The 15,353-nt window shown below is 62.3% G+C and overlaps 3 protein-coding genes across 8 annotated transcripts; 2 read left to right on the forward strand and 1 right to left on the reverse strand.

Moving 5' to 3' along the window:
- Window positions 1–17: 17 nt before the first annotated feature.
- LOC118725795 (protein PET100 homolog, mitochondrial) lies at window positions 18–1,432 on the forward strand. Its single transcript, XM_036449843.2, has 4 exons — window positions 18–186; window positions 733–819; window positions 957–989; window positions 1,292–1,432. The coding sequence occupies exons 1-4, from the start codon at window positions 160–162 to the stop codon at window positions 1,403–1,405; spliced, it is 261 nt and encodes an 86-aa protein (XP_036305736.1). The 5' UTR covers window positions 18–159; the 3' UTR covers window positions 1,406–1,432.
- On the reverse strand, window positions 1,424–3,369 carry PCP2 (Purkinje cell protein 2). 2 transcript variants are annotated; one of them, XM_036449841.2, is made up of 4 exons: window positions 3,331–3,369; window positions 2,694–2,808; window positions 2,296–2,420; window positions 1,424–1,612 (listed from the first exon to the last, which is right to left on the reverse strand). In XM_036449841.2, the coding sequence occupies exons 1-4, from the start codon at window positions 3,352–3,354 to the stop codon at window positions 1,493–1,495; spliced, it is 384 nt and encodes a 127-aa protein (XP_036305734.1). In that variant the 5' UTR covers window positions 3,355–3,369; the 3' UTR covers window positions 1,424–1,492. The 2 variants fall into 2 exon arrangements, with proteins under 2 accessions (XP_036305734.1, XP_036305735.1); XM_036449842.2 differs by lacking the exon at window positions 3,331–3,369 and adding an exon at window positions 2,909–3,055.
- A 3,040-nt stretch (window positions 3,370–6,409) lies between these two features.
- STXBP2 (syntaxin binding protein 2) lies at window positions 6,410–14,608 on the forward strand. Of its 5 annotated transcripts, none has more exons than XM_036449845.2 (19): window positions 6,410–6,515; window positions 7,867–7,916; window positions 8,164–8,245; window positions 8,495–8,571; window positions 8,725–8,803; window positions 8,894–8,997; window positions 9,252–9,400; window positions 9,600–9,684; window positions 9,777–9,907; window positions 10,024–10,131; window positions 10,441–10,498; window positions 10,568–10,633; window positions 11,174–11,254; window positions 11,417–11,555; window positions 12,002–12,111; window positions 12,814–12,909; window positions 13,525–13,610; window positions 13,704–13,861; window positions 14,158–14,305. In XM_036449845.2, exons 1-19 carry the CDS (start codon window positions 6,479–6,481, stop codon window positions 14,241–14,243), a joined length of 1,782 nt encoding a protein of 593 aa, XP_036305738.1. In that variant the 5' UTR covers window positions 6,410–6,478; the 3' UTR covers window positions 14,244–14,305. The 5 variants fall into 5 exon arrangements, with proteins under 5 accessions (XP_036305738.1, XP_045441944.1, XP_045441943.1 ...); XM_036449844.2 differs by having other exon boundaries at window positions 6,446–6,515; window positions 8,076–8,245; XM_045585988.1 differs by lacking the exon at window positions 13,525–13,610 and having other exon boundaries at window positions 14,158–14,608.
- Window positions 14,609–15,353: the final 745 nt, after the last annotated feature.

The raw sequence follows: 15,353 nt of genomic DNA on the forward strand, positions 1-15,353 counted from the left end.
ACCGACCGGAAGTAGAGAGTGAGAGCCGGAGATGACGTCATTAAACGCGACAGCTCGTCGGCCAATCACCTTCTTCGGTCGAACCCGTGCGTTCTAATACGCTGCTGCCTGGAGGCTTGGCTTTGGACCGGACCGACTTTGTTGCCTCAGGGAAGCGAAATGGGAGTGAAGTTGGAGGTGTTTCGGGTCAGTGGGCCCCGGAGCGGGTGGGCGGGGCGGGTTGTCTCCTTGGATCTGCGGAGGGAGCTCTGAGAAGGAGGGCGCTCTGGGGAGAAAGATCCTGAGATTTGAGAAGGCACTTGAGGGTTGGAAACCCAGAGAAGAGGGCTTCTGATTAGGGCGGCTCTAGTAGGGCCGGTGTGAGGAAGGGCCTCCTGAGAGGGGTGACCAGAGGAGGGGGCTCTAGAAGGAAGAAGGCTCAAGACTCGGGGAGCTCTGGGGCTCAGGATGGGGTGTGTGTGTGTTTGGTAGGGGGACTCCTACACTAGGGGGTAGACGCTGAAGAATGAGGGGTTCGGCGTGCTCCCGGGACCCGCCTTTGGGGGCGGGGGCATTGAGGAAGGAGCTCTTGTGCGCCTGGGGGCCAGGTCGTGTGTGGCCTCTGAGAGGGAGTCTCCCAGATTCCCATAATCCTGGGGCTCTTGGGGGGCCCTGAGGAGGCGCTGCTGGGCTGTGCTAGCGGATGGTCTGCAGGCTCTGAGCAGCCTCTGCTCATCGCCTTCCCCCTTCCAGATGACACTGTACCTCACCTTCCCTGTGGCTATGTTCTGGATTGCCAACCAGGCCGAGTGGTTTGAGGACAACGTCATTCAGCGAAAGGTGGGCGCTGGGAGTGTTCATGGGCTTATGGGAGTGGGGGAGGGTAGGGGGCACCAAGTTCTGCCTTCCATGGGCTGACCTGTCATGGGTGTGGGGCTCTGGAGGCTCCTGGTTCATCTGTGACTTTATTCCCCCAGAGGGAGCTGTGGCCACCTGAGAAGGAGGACCAGGTAAGTGACATACTCTTCCTCCCACCCGAGGGACAGAGGGGCCTGGCTCCCTATGACCAGGGTGGGTTGGAATGAAAATGTTGCCTGGTCCTGAGCAGGGAACTGAGAGTAGAGGACCACGAGGTTTCCTTACTGCCCTCTCCCCAAATGATGAAGCTGATCCCACTTGGACCCTGCTTATAATTGCACAGGGCTTCCAGTGTAGACACTGAAGTCTAAAGCCATGGCCGGGGGAGTGGGAGGCAGGGTGGTGGGAGGGGGTCCAGGCTCTTAAGTGTGTCCCACCTCTTCCTCACCATTAGCGCCAAGAACTGGAAGAATTCAAAGCGAGGATACGGAAGCAGCGGGAGGAGAAGCTCCTTCGCACTGCCCAGCAGAGCTTCGGAAGCCCCCAAGGACCTGTATCCCACCCGTGAAACACACACACTCAGTTCTTTCTCCTGGAAGCGTTTTATTGTCTGATTTTGGGGGGCATGGGGTGGGGTGCAAGATGGCTCAGGCCCTCACGGGGCTTGTGTCTGGGGCTGGGGGCTGCTGTTCCGACGGAAGCTGAGAGCAGAGGGGTCCGGAGGGGTGAGGAGGGGCTGGGGGCTGTGGGTCCCAGCTCGTTTCTGCACTCCGTCCTGTGGATGAAGAGGGGTCAACCAGAGAAGAGGCCAAGGGCAGCGCTGGCCCGAACAGACAAGCATAGGAAGGAGGGTGCAGGTGGGAACTGTTGTTGCACTTCCCACCATCTGCCCCCACCATCTGGAGCTCCTGCATACCTTAGTTACTCAACACTTAGGGTGCTATTTGGGTGTGATGTAGGGGATCTTGGGGGTCCCACTGGAGTCTTGATCAGAACCCAAGCTGTGCATGGTTACACATGACGTAGACACACATGAGTACATGAGCTCATGTGCCCTCCTCCCTGGGGATGTCTTCCCAGGAGAGGGGTTTATTCTATCAACCCACCCTGACACCCTCAGTTACAGCAATAGGAGCCATGAGCTCCAGCCATGGCTCTGACTTAATGTGCCCTCTGCATGACCTTGTGGCCCTCTTGACCTTGTCTGGGCCTTGGTTCTCTTGTCTAAAGTCAGATATTGGATTGGCCAGGGCCTTGGGACTGGGAGCTGCTGTTCCAATGGAAGCTGAGAGCAGAGGGGTCCGGAGGGGTGAGGAGGGACTGGGGGGTCTAGCACATGATAGACTGGTAGGGGTGGGGGGGTGGGGAGGGCCCCATTCCCTCCAGACTGGGGGTGAGAGGCAGGATTGGGGTCTCAGCATGGCTACTCTCCCTCAGCCCCAGCAGAACATCACCTACCTTGGGGCCCACAGGCTGGAAACCAGGCAGGGTGCTGACTGTCACACGCTGGTCATCCATGCGGCGGCCCTGGGTGCTGGCCACCATGTCTATGAGACTGTCCACCTCCGGCATGGGGCCGCTCTCTGCAGGGAGCACCAGCAGGTGAAGAGGAACACACACAGACAGAAGCCCGGGAGCACAGCCCAGCTGGAGCCCTCGGCCCACCCTCCCCTCGCTCTCCGGGGCGCACGCTCACTCTCCCCTGCCAAGCCTTGCCCCTGGACCCACAAGCATCTGTGTCCCCAGGCGCCCGCTCACTCAGACAGACTTGCCGAGATGGTAACTTGTCCTCCGCTATGCCCTACCCCATTTACTCCCCCGGGCAGCACCCTCCCTCCACCCCACCCCACTCTCACGGCTCTTGGAGATGGTGCCTGGCTCTGCCTGCAGCGAGCAGCGCTGCTCCTCCATCCGGTCGCCCTGCACGTGGCTCAGCAGGTTGAAGAAGCCTTCTTGGTCTGGGGAGCCCGCCTGGGAGACAGACACATCTGGTCAGCTGGGCCTTCCGCCGTGGGCCCCTCACTGGCTCCCACCTGGCCCCCGGCACTGCCCGCCTCTCCGGAGCTCTCACCATGCGCCCCGCTGGTGCGCTGTCTGCAGAGCTGCTGTGAACAAGACAAGAGTCTCCTTCACAGTCCCAGCCCCCTCGGTCCGGCCATCAGCGCCATGGCACGTGGTGCTGCCTCAAGGGAGAAGCTTCTGTCATCCCAGATTGGGGCCTGGCTGTAGCACACCAGCCAGGAAAACGTCCCAGGGGCCGCCCGGAAACCCCAGCATCCCCCCGGCTCACCGACCATCGCTGAGCCGCTGACCTCTGCCCTGGCGCTGTGTGAGGCACTTGGACCCTCATGCCCACCTGTACGTCCTTGGGCAGCAAACTGGGTCAGGGGCCCCAAGAGACTCAATCGCTAATTAGATGCCCTACAAACTAGTTATTGTCATTCACTGCTCTTGAGGAGTTGAGGGGGGGTGGGCGGAGAGGGACCTGCTTACCTTGACACGGAGCTGAACCCACATCCACCTCTTCCCCGTTTGTCTTTGCTTCTGCTTCCAGGACCCCGTCCATTCCCTGCCGGCCTCTGGCCCAGCCCCGTGCCAGGCTTTTTAAAAAACAGACGCGGGGGCAGTGGGTACCCAGCCCCAAATCCCCAGATCACACCCCATCTGCTCGCACCCAAGCTTAAACCCCATAAAGATGATCCAGATGATTGCTTTTGCCGGGCACTGCTGGGCTGCTGTGGGGGCAGGAAGCCAGCCGGGGGCCTGGGTTGGGACTTGCTGACCTGCCTCAAGAACTCTCAGGTGGGATACAGCAGGCCAGAGGGTGCCCCCACAGAGGGTCGTAAGGGCCGGCTGGGCCCCATTGGGAAGAACAGGCTAACAGGGCCGCTCAGGTGGGGTCTGCAGCCCAGTCTCACCGGCAGGAAGGCAGTTGCCATCCGCAGGCGGCAGGTAAAGTCGGACCTAAAGACCCCTCAGGCACTACCTGCCTCCTTGCTCTCTCCCTGTCTCCTGGCAACCTCAGCCGCTACTCACACCCTGGGTCTGGTTGCCTCCCCTAGGCCCCCAAGCCAAGGTTTGGGATCTCCTGTCTCCCCAGGTGAGCTGTCTCTGATTTGTATGCTCAGCCCTGCTGGGGAGGGGGAGGAGTGGGGAAGCCCTGCCCTGCTCCCCACCTCCTCCCACCCCCACAGCTATGGCTTCCTCTCCCTCAGTGTGGGGGGGGGGGGGGGAGGGGGTACCCCTGAGAGGCTCCCATCCACACCCCACCCCCCCTCAAGATGCCTTCCTAGAAACTAGTGAAAGTCTCTTCCGGAGTAAATGGCCACATTGTCGCCACCCCTCCTGAGTGCAGAGCTTGGTCCCTCCGCAGGCAGCCCTTCCCTTCAGGGTCACACACTCTCCATGGCCTCAATCCTCTATGCCAACGTGATGTCCTGCTCCACCACCGGCGTGTTACTCTCCCGGGGCCGCCCTGTCACAACCCGGTAGCTTAGAACAACAGACACTTATTGTCACAGTTCTGGAGCCAGGGTTCAAATCCTGAAGCTTGTGGGGAAGGGTCCTTCCTCGCCTCTCCCTGCTTCTGGTGGCTGCTGGCAGACCTTGGTGGTGTTCCTTGGATTGTACACACTCTCAGCTTCTGTCATCACATGATGCTCCCATGTGTCCTTGTCTTCACATGGCTGTCCTAAGACATGGAGCCCAGTCATTGCATATTTCCAAATAGGGTCATATTCTGAGGTCCTGGGGGTCAGGATTTCTTTTTTTCTTTTTATTGATTTCAGGGAGGAAGGGAGAGGGAGAGAGAGAAACATCAGTGATGAGAGAGAACCATTGACTGGCTGCCTCCTGCAAGGCCCACACAAGGGATTGAGCTGCAACCTGGGTATGTGCCTGGCCAGGAATTGAACCGCGACTCTTGGTTCATAGGTCAATGCTCAACCTCTGAGCCATGTCGACTGGCCGGGTCAACATACTTTTATTTTAGGGATGAAGGGGACAAGAGCCTGTAAGAGCTGAAAAGCCCGGTCACCCTCACAGAGGAGAGGGTGGGTGGCAGGCCCTTTAGGCTCTCACCCCAGGGGACCAGTTATGAAGCTGGTGTTGATCCCAGCTGCCTCATGCTCTCCCAGTGCCCCTCCCCTTGCAATTTGTCCTCCCCACGTAGCAGCTGCAGGGGTCCCTCCTTCCCCTGCTCAGAACTCTCCCTGGGCCCTCACTGTCCTCAGGAGAAAACCCAAACGCCCTGGGTAATGGACATATTGGACTGATGATGGCGCGCAACTCATCCCAGCTTCATATGCTAAAAGCTGTTTAACAGTAGTACTAACATGTGATATCATAATTCAATAGAACTGTTAAAGAAAAGGAAAGGATGCCAAAACCGGTTTGGCTCAATGGATAGAGCGTTGGACTGCGGACTGAAGGGTTCCGGGTTTGATTCCGGTCAAGGGCATGTATCTTGGTTGTGGGCACATCCCCAGTAGGGGGTGTGCAGGAGGCAGCTGATTGATGATTCTCTCTCATCGATGTTTCTAGCTCTCTATCCCTCTCTCTTCCTCTCTGTAAAAAATCAATAAAATATATTTTTTTTAAAAAAGAAAAGGAAAGGAAAGGAGAGAGAGGGAGGGAAGAAAAGGAAGGGAAGAAAGAAAAGAATGAAGAAAGGAAGAAAAAGAAAGAAGGAAAGGTGGAAAAAGAACCAAATCTTTGTCTGGAGTGGCAGCCCTGGTTTGCCTGGAACTATCCCAGTTTATCGGGATCCTGCATCCCAGGACCCTCTATCCCAGGCAGATCGGGCTGGCTCAGTCCTACACTCTCCTACAGAAAGCTGGCCTCCGCACTCCTCCAGCTCACCTCCTGCCCAGCCCCGTGCCCCACCACCACCTGCTCTTCTCTGCCTGGACCACTGCATGACTGCTGCCTGATGCCATTCAGGTTAACTCTAAAGGCCACCCCCTCAGAGGGTTCCTCTGGATGCGACTCCGTGGAAGGACCTCGTTTCCACGCAACAGTACCACCGCCAGTAAAGAACCCGCTCGCCGACGTGGCATTGCTACTACTACACATCTCCGTTTGTTTCCGTTAGGGCAGGATTGGTTATCTCCTATCCCCTCCCTCCTGAACGCAAGGGGAAGCCCCTCACGGCAGACCTTTTGTTGCCTGTCCACGCCTGTCCCAGTGGCAAAGGGCCGGGTACCTGGTCCACTGAAGAAACACTGAATGGAGGGAGGGTTCAGGGCTCTGCCTTCACACAAGTGCATCACCCTTTAAAGCCGAGACCCCACCCTCCTGGGGGCGGCTGGACTGTGCCTGGGACAGGTCAGCCTTTCCCACCGCAGGAGCCGGTCCCAGGTGTGAACGGAGGTGTGTGCGCGCGTGCCATGCAACCCACGTGCCTATCAGCCACGAATGTGACTGTCACCCTGGGGGTGCAACCAGGGCGCACCGGCCATGAGGCCTCCCGGACCCTCTCCCCTCTCCGTTTCCAATCCTCACCTGAGGATGCTTGTGTTGGCGGCGCGGGGCGGGGCCAGACGGGAGGGGCGGGGCCAGGCGGGGCGGGGCCCACGTGAGTGGCTCGCGGCCACGCCCCCACCTTTGGCAGACCCGGAAGCGGCGGTGCCCCTTGGGGAAGATGGCGCCCTCGGGGCTGAAGGCGGTGGTGGGGGAAAGTGAGTGTTGCCCCGGCCGGGCTCCGGCGTCCCCCGGGGGGCGGGGGCCGGGGGCGCACGGGCTCTGGGACCCGGGGGCGGCCAGGTGGGGCGGGGCCGGCGGCGCACCTGATCCTCGACGGGGCGGGCGGGACTGGGTTGCAGCTGGACAGCCGGCTCGGAGAGCCGGAGCCGAGCGAACCTGGGACTGCGCTCCGGGGGCCCGAGGGGCGGCGCCGGGCTCAGCTGGGCGTCCGCGCTCCCGGGGCTCCGCGCGGGCAGCGTCCTGGGGGCTGGGTTCTGGGCCCGGTGCTGCAGATTGGGGCCGGGCTGGGTGCTCTGACAGCGACCCCAGCTGGTGGGAGTGCCCAGGGGGTGTGTCCAGGCCCCGTTCAGGCCCGGGGGTGGGGGTGCGACGTGCGGACCCGGGGTCCAGGCCGGGCGGGTCCGGACTTGGGGGAGGGGTGAAGATCGCCAGTCCGGAGCCTCGGGTGGTTCCGGCCTCGGCTGCGCCTTCCGCCCCGGCTGTCCCGATAACAGTGGTGACACTCGGCGGGCGGGGCCATTCCTTCTCTGTCCCCCTTCCGCTGGGCAGGCAGAGTGTGGTTCAAACCCCCAGCGCCCCAACGGAAAAAGGAACCTCTAACTACGTGGTTAAAGGGAGCCCGGAAAGCCACTGACTCCATTTTACAGATGAGGAAACTGAGGCTGGAGGTTGGGTGATGGAATGACCATAGCCAGGCACACTTCAAAGCGGGGGTGGGTTGGGGGAGGGCGGGGGGTAGACAGGGGCTCCTGCGGAAACTGGTGGAGGTGGAGTGAGGACTCTAGTCAAAACCGCCGCCCCAGGAGACGGTGAGGCCCACGGTGAAGCCAAGTCCATTTCTGGAGACAGGAAGACCTGTATTGAGCCCTGACTTGGCAGTTAAGGTTCATCTTCTCACCTGTGGTCTCTACTCATAGGTTGAAAACCGCTGCGGTAGAGCCTAAGACCATCGGAAAACACAGATGTTTACATTACGATTCATTAACAGGAGCAAAATTACAGTTATGAAGTAGCAACGAAAATAATTTTATGGTTGGGGTCACCACAACATGAGGAGCTGTATTAAAGGGTCGCAGCATTAGAAAGGTTGAGAACCACTGCTCTAAAGTATAGTTTCCAGCTACTTATATAGCAGGCTCTGGGCCACTCAGCCATTCGGGTGCTTAGTCTAGTCCTTGCCCTCTGTGAACCTCCGTTTCCCTGTTTATAAGTTGGGGGTGACGGCAGGAGCTGCGTCACAGGATGGGGGAGGGGTAAACGGGAGTTAGGATGGTTTGGTGTGTGTCGGGCAGAGGACCCGGCAGCCTAACCCACCCTCCCCTACAGAGATTCTGAGTGGAGTCATTCGGAGCGTCAAAAAGGATGGCGAATGGAAGGTAGGAGTGAGCAGAATGGTTTGTGCAAACGAATGTGGGGTGCCTTGAATGTGAGGCACCCCAAACTCCCTGAGGGGCCTGGTCGGGTCTGGTGCGAGGGAAAGGGGTCCTGGGTCTTCCCATCCAGCCCCTGCGGCTGTCAGTCCTGCACCACCCCAGCCCCCCCTCTGGGGCAGCTTCAGCCTCTCTTGCCCACTTGTCTGCCCATCGCCCATCTCTCCGTCTGTCCGTCCATCTGTCCGGACAGGTGCTCATCATGGACCACCCGAGCATGCGCATCTTGTCATCCTGCTGCAAGATGTCAGACATCCTGGCTGAGGGCATCACCAGTGAGTGACACCCACCCATGCTCTCCAGATGGGACCTGAGTGTGGGAGCCGAGGAGGGGCAGACCCCCCCCCCGGACTCCCCACTGTGCCACCCCTGTGTGTGTGCTTGTGGAGACCCTCAGGGTGAATCAGGGAGGGCCCCCAGAATGCACAGCCCCTGGGGTGGGGCTGTGGGACCCCGGGGTGCAGAGCTTTGCTATGCCCGCAGTCCCCACGCTGCGTCATGCGTCCCTTCCTCTCTCCTTCCAGTTGTGGAGGACATCAACAAGCGGCGAGAGCCCATCCCCAGCCTGGAGGCCATTTACCTGCTGAGCCCCACGGAGAAGGTGCCTATGCGAGCGAGTGTGTGAGTGCCTGGGTGCATGCCTCTGCACGTCTGCATGTGTGTGGGAGCACAGGCCAGGCTGGGGGGCTGGGGCAGAGGACGGGGGGCCCCGGGGGCGCAGGGCCAGGCCTGGAGATTGACCTGCATTCCCCAGTCGGTGCAGGCCCTCATCGCAGACTTCCGGGGGACCCCGACTTTCACCTACAAAGCGGCACACATCTTCTTCACGGACAGTGAGTGAGGGTCCTGAGGAGGGCGCAGGAGGAGGGGCTGAGGCTGGGGACGGGCGGCTCTGGTCTAACGCCCCCTCTTGCCCACCCTAGCCTGCCCTGAGCCTCTGTTCAGTGAGCTGGGCCGCTCCCGCCTGGCAAAGGTAGTGAAGACGCTGAAGGAGATCCACCTCGCCTTCCTCCCCTACGAGGCCCAGGTACAGCCCAGCCTCGTCCCGGCAGGTGGGGGGTCTGTTACCCAGCACCCGGCTCCCTCAGAAACAGGCCAGAGACAAGCCAAGGGGACAGCGCGTCAGAGAGGAGCCAACGTGGAGGGCTGGGCGCCTGGGCTGCGTCCACGGGGCGGGAGGCGCGGCCCTGAGTCGTCCTGCCCGGGGGCGCAGGGGCCGGGTGTTCCTCTCCTCCAGGCTGGCAGGTGCAGCTCCGGCAGCGCGGGCATGTGTCCTTGCAGGTGTTCTCCCTGGACGCCCCCCACAGCACCTACAACCTCTACTGCCCCTTCCGGGCCGGGGAGCGGGCGCGGCAGCTGGAGGCGCTGGCCCAGCAGATCGCCACACTGTGCGCCACGCTGCAGGAGTACCCCGCCATCCGCTACCACAAGTGGGGACCCCACCCCGATGCTGCCCCTGCCCCCATCCTGCATCCCCCTCTCACCTCTTTTTGGGCCCTAGCCCCAGTCCTCACCCATTACCTGACTCCCAGCCCCAGCCCCATCCTTGGGGCTGTGCTTGACCCCAGGCTGTGCTTGGCCCTCCCCACACCACTCCCTCTGGCCCCACCTCTGCCATCCCGCCCCCAGGGGACCCGAGGACACGGCCCAGCTGGCCCATGCTGTCCTGGCCAAGCTGAATGCCTTCAAGGCGGACACCCCCAGTCTTGGCGAGGTAAGGGGTGTGCTCGGGGTGTGTGTGTGTGTGTGTGTGTGTGTGTGTGTCCAGCCAGGGTCAGGGTTAATGTCCTCATCCCGCCCACCCAGGGCCCTGAGAAAACCCGCTCGCAGCTGCTGATCATGGACCGGGCGGCCGACCCCGTGTCCCCGCTGCTGCACGAGCTCACGTTCCAGGCCATGGCCTATGACTTGCTGGACATTGAGCAGGACACGTACAGGTGGGCGGTTCCCGGAAACCCGTTCCCCGTCACAGCTGCCTGGAGAAACAGTCTCTGTCACCCCTGTTCCCCCACGGTCCTCGGCCGTGCCCTGACCTTCTGTCTCCCTCCTGCAGGTACGAGACCACAGGGCTGAGCGAGGCCTGCGAGAAGGCTGTGCTGCTGGACGAGGACGACGAGCTGTGGGTGGAGCTGCGGCACATGCACATCGCCGACGTGTCCAAGTGCGTGTGCGTGTGTGCGCGCGCACCGTGGGGTGGGCCCTTCTGCACGTGGTCCCGCCTGTATCCCTCCCGCCAGCATCACCCCCCCCCCCGCCCCCGCCTGTACAGGGCCCTCCGCCTTTGGTGAGTGCCCCCCTCAACAAGCCACGTCCCTCAGCCAACTCTCCAGGTCCCATGTGGGCTTGCACACAGCCTGGTGCAGGGACATTTGTGGGGGCTCCCAGCGCCCCCCCCAGCTGTGTGACCCCCACGCTGCCCTCAAGCTACATTCTCCAGCCCCACACCTCACCCCTACCCCCTCACTGCCAGGAAGGTCACGGAGCTCCTGAAGACCTTCTGTGAGAGCAAGAGACTGACCACCGACAAGGTACGCGGCCTGCCTGGGGAGGGGCTGCCGGGGCCTCAGCCTGGATCCCAACCCCCACTCCGTCCCTAGGCCAACATCAAAGACCTGTCCCACATCCTGAAAAAGATGCCACAGTACCAGAAGGAGCTGAACAAGGTGAGCCCAGGCCAGACCTGCCCCCGCTCCTGCCCCGTCTCCCCTTGGCTCAGTCTGTCACCCCTGTTCCCCCACACCTGCCCCCCATCTCCCCTCAGTCTCCATCACCCCTCACTCCCCCACACCTGCCCCTCATCTCCCCTCAGTCTCTTTCACCCCTGTTCCCCCACACCTGCCCCCCGTCTCCCCTCAGTCTCTGTCACCCCTGATCCCCCCACACCTGCCCCTCATCTCCCCTCAGTCTCTGTCACCCCTGATCCCCCCACACCTGCCCCCCATCTCCCCTCAGTCTCTGTCACCCCTCACTCCCCCACACCTGCCCCCCATCTCCCCTCAGTCTCTGTCACCCCTGTTCCCCCACACCTGCCCTCTCCCCTCAGTCTCCATCACCCCTCACTCCCCCACACCTGCCCGTCTCCCCTCAGTCTGTCACCCCTGTTCCCCCACACCTGCCCCCGTCTCCCCTCAGTCTGTCACCCCTGACCCCCCACACCTGCCCGTCTCCCTGACTCAGTCGCTGGGCCTGCCCCTCCCCCGCAGTACTCCACGCACCTGCACCTCGCTGACGACTGCATGAAGCGCTTCAAGGGCACCGTGGAGAAGCTGTGCAGCGTGGAGCAGGTGGCCGCGGCGGGAGGGCGGCCCGCGGCGGGAGGGCGGCCGGGGAGAGCTGCAGAGGCCGGGCCCTGGAAGGAAGCAGCCCCACGGGCTCAGGAGGCCCTGGGAGCCCCGTGTCCCCCCTCCCCCCCAGGCGGCTGACAGGACCCTGCCCTCCATGCCCAGGACTTGGCCCTGGGCTCGGACACCGAGGGCGAGAAGATAAAGGACGCCATGAAGCTGATCGTGCCCGTGCTGCTGGACGCCGCGGTGCCCGCCTACGACAAGATCCGGGTCTTGTTGCTCTACATTCTCCTCCGGAACGGTGGGTGGGGATGGTCTCAGGGTCTGTGCTTCAGCAGGTCTCCGGGGTCCTGGGCGTCTCTCGGCCCCGCAGCTCCCTGTCCTTGCGTGTCCCCACCTGCCAGGGTGACCAGCCCTCACAGGCGCCCCTCCGGGTCCCGGGACCTCCCCTCCATTGACCGGGGACCCTCATTGACATGGAGCTCCATTAACATGGAGGACGGACACTAAAAATCCATGACTCCTTCGAACTTGGCCCCTCAACTAATTCCAGGGGACCCCCGTCCACCCTGGAGGCTCCATCCCCACCCAGATTCAATGTCAGGCCCCCGCTTGCACTGCAGGCCCTGGCACCTCACACACCCTCACCCAGGTCGCATGGCCACCTTCTGCCCCCCGCCTTCTGCCCACCCCCCCCAGAGCCACCCCCATGAGAAGCCCACCGTGAAAGCCCCCCCCCCCCACCAGGTGTCAGCGAGGAGAACCTGGCCAAGCTGATCCAGCACGCCAACGTGCAGGCCCACAGCAGCCTCATCCGGAACCTGGAGCAGCTGGGGGCCAATGTCACCAACCCCGGGGTATGCAGGGGGGGAGGGGGGAGGCGGAGTGGGGGCGGTGCCTGTGGAGAGGGCAGGAGCCAGCTGAGCCCTGGGGGGTGGAGGGCACCTCCAGGGTTGGGGTCACAGGGTATGGTGTGGTTGGGGGGAGGGGCAGAGGATGCTGTGCAGTGGCTGGTCTGTCCCCAGCGCGGTCACCGTTCAGCAGGGTGGTGAGGTGCGGTCAGAGCCAGTCCTGGTGGCGGAGCGTGGGAGTGTGGTGCGGGCCCCCAGCGCGTGGCTCGTTGCTGCCCTGGGGCGAGAACCCACAGTGGGCCTGGGCTCCTGGGCGTCTCCGAGGACGCCTGTGCACCAGCACACACAGCTTTCCCCGCTCAGCCTGCTGCTCAGCCCCCCGCTCTCTCTGGCCTGTGCATCCTCCACACCCAGTTGCCTCCCATTCCCATCTCCCCTGGTCCCCTGGCTCCACCTCCCACCATCCCGGTTTCTCTCCGTCCTCGTCCTCCCGTCTCTGTCCTCATTTCTCTTTGTCCTCTTTCTCTTTGCTCCTCTTCGTCTCACTTCCTCTCTCTCTCCTCTCTCTCCTCTCTCCTCTCTCTCTCTCTCTCTCTCTCTCTCTCTCTCTAGTTCTGTCCATAGCCCCATCTTTCTGCAACTGCCCAAGCAGTAGGAGCCCTCGCCGCCTCCTCAGTTGCCCCACCGCCTGCCCCCTCCCGCCTGCAGGGCCCTGGGGCCTCCAGCCGGCTGGAGCGGAGGGAGCGCTTGGAGCCCACCTACCAGCTGTCCCGCTGGACTCCGGTCATCAAGGACGTGATGGAGGTACGGGGGAGGGGCCCTGGGAGGCTGGCGCTGAGGCCTCACCTCTCGTCCTCACCAAGTCCTGCATTGACCCAGGCATCAGCTCACAGCCTTGGGGCATAATGAAATATCCCTTGTTACAGGATCCCCAGCATCCAGTCTGCCCTGCCAGGGGGTACCCCAAACCCAGACCCAAGGAATTGGGGCAGCAGAAGGGCCCTGTGGGGAGGCTCACTTCCTCTCCACCCACTGGTGCCTCCTGTGACCCTCCCCACCCCCAGTCTCTTCCCCTGTCTCTGGGGAAGCCCCCCTTCCCCCCGCCCATCCTGGGCGCTAAAAGCAGCAAAAAGGAGAAGGGCCAGGCCAGGGGCCGCTTCCTGCCCAGCCTGCTGTCCCTGCGGAGTCCTTCCACCCGCTCGGTGACCTTGGCTGCTCCACGGACCCTGATCGCCTGGGCGCCTGGTCTCTGAGGCACTGGAGCCCAGCAGGGACGGAGGTCCAGGCTCCTAGGCCCCGAGGGGATGGAGATGCAGACGGTGGCTCCCGTCCATCCGCCAGCATCTTGGCTCCTGAGGGATCCTGAGCCGGGGCCCCATCGCCGGAAGCTTCTCTCCTAAGCTCCCTCTCTGGCCCCAGGATGCCGTGGAGGACCGGCTGGACCGCAAGCTATGGCCCTTTGTGTCCGACCCCGCCCCCATCCCGAGCTCTCAGGCTGCAGTCAGGTGAAGTCCTGGGGACGCCCCTACTGGTGCCAGGCCCGTTAGTTGAGGGGCAAGGGGGCCTGACCTCTGCCCTCGCCCGTTCCACCCGCACAGCGCCCGCTTCGGACACTGGCACAAGAACAAGGCCGGCGTGGAGGCGCGGGCGGGGCCCCGGCTCATCATCTACATCTTGGGCGGCGTGGCCATGTCAGAAATGAGGGCCGCCTACGAAGTGACCAGGGCCACGGACGGCAAGTGGGAGGTGCTGATTGGTGAGTACCAGCACGGGACCCTGGGCTGGGCTGGGCCGGAGCCTGCCTCCCCCATGCCCGGGTCCCTTGGGCTGGGGCTGGACCCCCAGGTCCCCTAGGAGGGTCGGCCTGATGCTGGGTTCCGGGTGCAGAGCTGGCACCTGGGAGGCCTGGGGGAGGGGAGGGGACTGGATCTGGGTCTCCGGGCTGGAGCCTGGTTCCCCGGGAGGGGGCAGCTGGGCTGGGTGCCTGTGTGTACCCAAGGCCTGGTCTCCCAGGGACCCAGGCATCGACCCCAACCCTCCCCTCCTGCCCAGGCTCCTCACACATCCTCACTCCGACCCGCTTCCTGGACGACCTCAAGATGCTGGACCAGAAGTTGGAGGACATTGCCTTGCCCTGACCCCGCCACGCCCCCCTAACCTGACCCTCCCTTTCCAGAAAAATAAAGTCCTCTCTCCCGTCCGGGGCCAGCACCCAGCTGCTTTCCTTCCTGGGAGCGGTGCCGCCGGCCTGTGGCTGTGCCTCTGGCCCCGTCACACCTGCTGTCCTGCGAGGTCACCCGAAGCCACGTGGGGTGCGGAACCTGGGCTCTGGTTTGAATATCACCTCCCAGACGGACTAGTGAGGGCCGGCCAGTGCGCTGGGCTCTGCTTCCCAGAAATGGGGCGGGTAACGCCACGGCTCTGCAGAGGCGGTAGGCGATGGCGGCAGAAAGCGGAGGGTGGGCTGCTGTTCCTCCATTGTCACTAGAGTTACCTTGACTGCCCCATGGGAGCAAACACAGTGCTCCCTCCCCAGCCCCGGGGACTGTCCTGAGAGGCTGGGGCCTTCTCCAGCTCCCAGGGTCAGGCTGCATTTACGTGTCCTGCCTGTTCCACCCCAGCAAGTCCGACCTCTCTGCTCCTCCTCCTCCTCACCCCAGGGTTCCCAGCGCTTCTCCAAGCCCTCTCAGCTCCGGCACAGAACTTAGCGGAGCCTGTCCTGGGGGCGCTCCTTTCCTAGGACATAACAAGTACTTAAACCACAAAGTTGTTTTCTCCCGGTGAGGAGGCTGGAAGTACAGATGAAGGTGTTGGCAGGGTGGCTTCTCCTGAGGCCTCTCTCCTTGACTCGTAGACAGCTGTCTTCTCCCTGCGTCCTCCCGGGGTCCCCCTCTATGTGTGCCCTCATCTCAAAAGGACACCAGCCATATCGGATTAGGTCCCACCTTAATGACTTCATTTTAAAAAATATATTTATTTTTTAATTGATTTCTTACAGAGAGGGATAGAGAGTTAGAAACATTGATCAGTTGCCTCTTGCACACCCCCTACTGGGGATGTGCCTGCAACCAAAGTCCATGCCCTTGACCAGAATTGAACCTGGGACCTTTCAGTCCTCAGGCTAGTGCTCTATCCACTGAGCCAAACTGGTCTCGGCCTAATGACTTCATTTTAACATCTCTGTAAAGGCCCTTTGAATACACTCATTCCGAAGTGCTGAAGGGACCATATGGGTTGTAGGGGGACAC

Source organism: Pipistrellus kuhlii, unplaced genomic scaffold, assembly GCF_014108245.1.
Source record: "Pipistrellus kuhlii isolate mPipKuh1 unplaced genomic scaffold, mPipKuh1.p scaffold_m20_p_21, whole genome shotgun sequence".
In the NCBI taxonomy this organism is placed as follows: domain Eukaryota; kingdom Metazoa; phylum Chordata; class Mammalia; order Chiroptera; family Vespertilionidae; genus Pipistrellus; species Pipistrellus kuhlii.

Coding starts and splice junctions, on each gene's coding strand:
- LOC118725795 (XM_036449843.2), top strand. CDS start 160: ATGGGAGTGAAGTTGGAGGTGTTTCGG. Junction 820..956: donor ACAACGTCATTCAGCGAAAG/GTGGGCGCTGGG, acceptor TTATTCCCCCAG/AGGGAGCTGTGGCCACCTGA. Junction 990..1,291: donor CACCTGAGAAGGAGGACCAG/GTAAGTGACATA, acceptor CCTCACCATTAG/CGCCAAGAACTGGAAGAATT.
- PCP2 (XM_036449841.2), bottom strand. CDS start 3,354: ATGTGGGTTCAGCTCCGTGTCAAG. Junction 2,421..2,693: donor AGGCACCATCTCCAAGAGCC/GTGAGAGTGGGG, acceptor TGCTCCCTGCAG/AGAGCGGCCCCATGCCGGAG. Junction 1,613..2,295: donor TCCAGCCTGTGGGCCCCAAG/GTAGGTGATGTT, acceptor CTTCATCCACAG/GACGGAGTGCAGAAACGAGC.
- STXBP2 (XM_045585987.1), top strand. Junction 10,132..10,440: donor CACATCGCCGACGTGTCCAA/GTGCGTGTGCGT, acceptor CCTCACTGCCAG/GAAGGTCACGGAGCTCCTGA. Junction 13,862..14,157: donor CAAGTGGGAGGTGCTGATTG/GTGAGTACCAGC, acceptor CCTCCTGCCCAG/GCTCCTCACACATCCTCACT.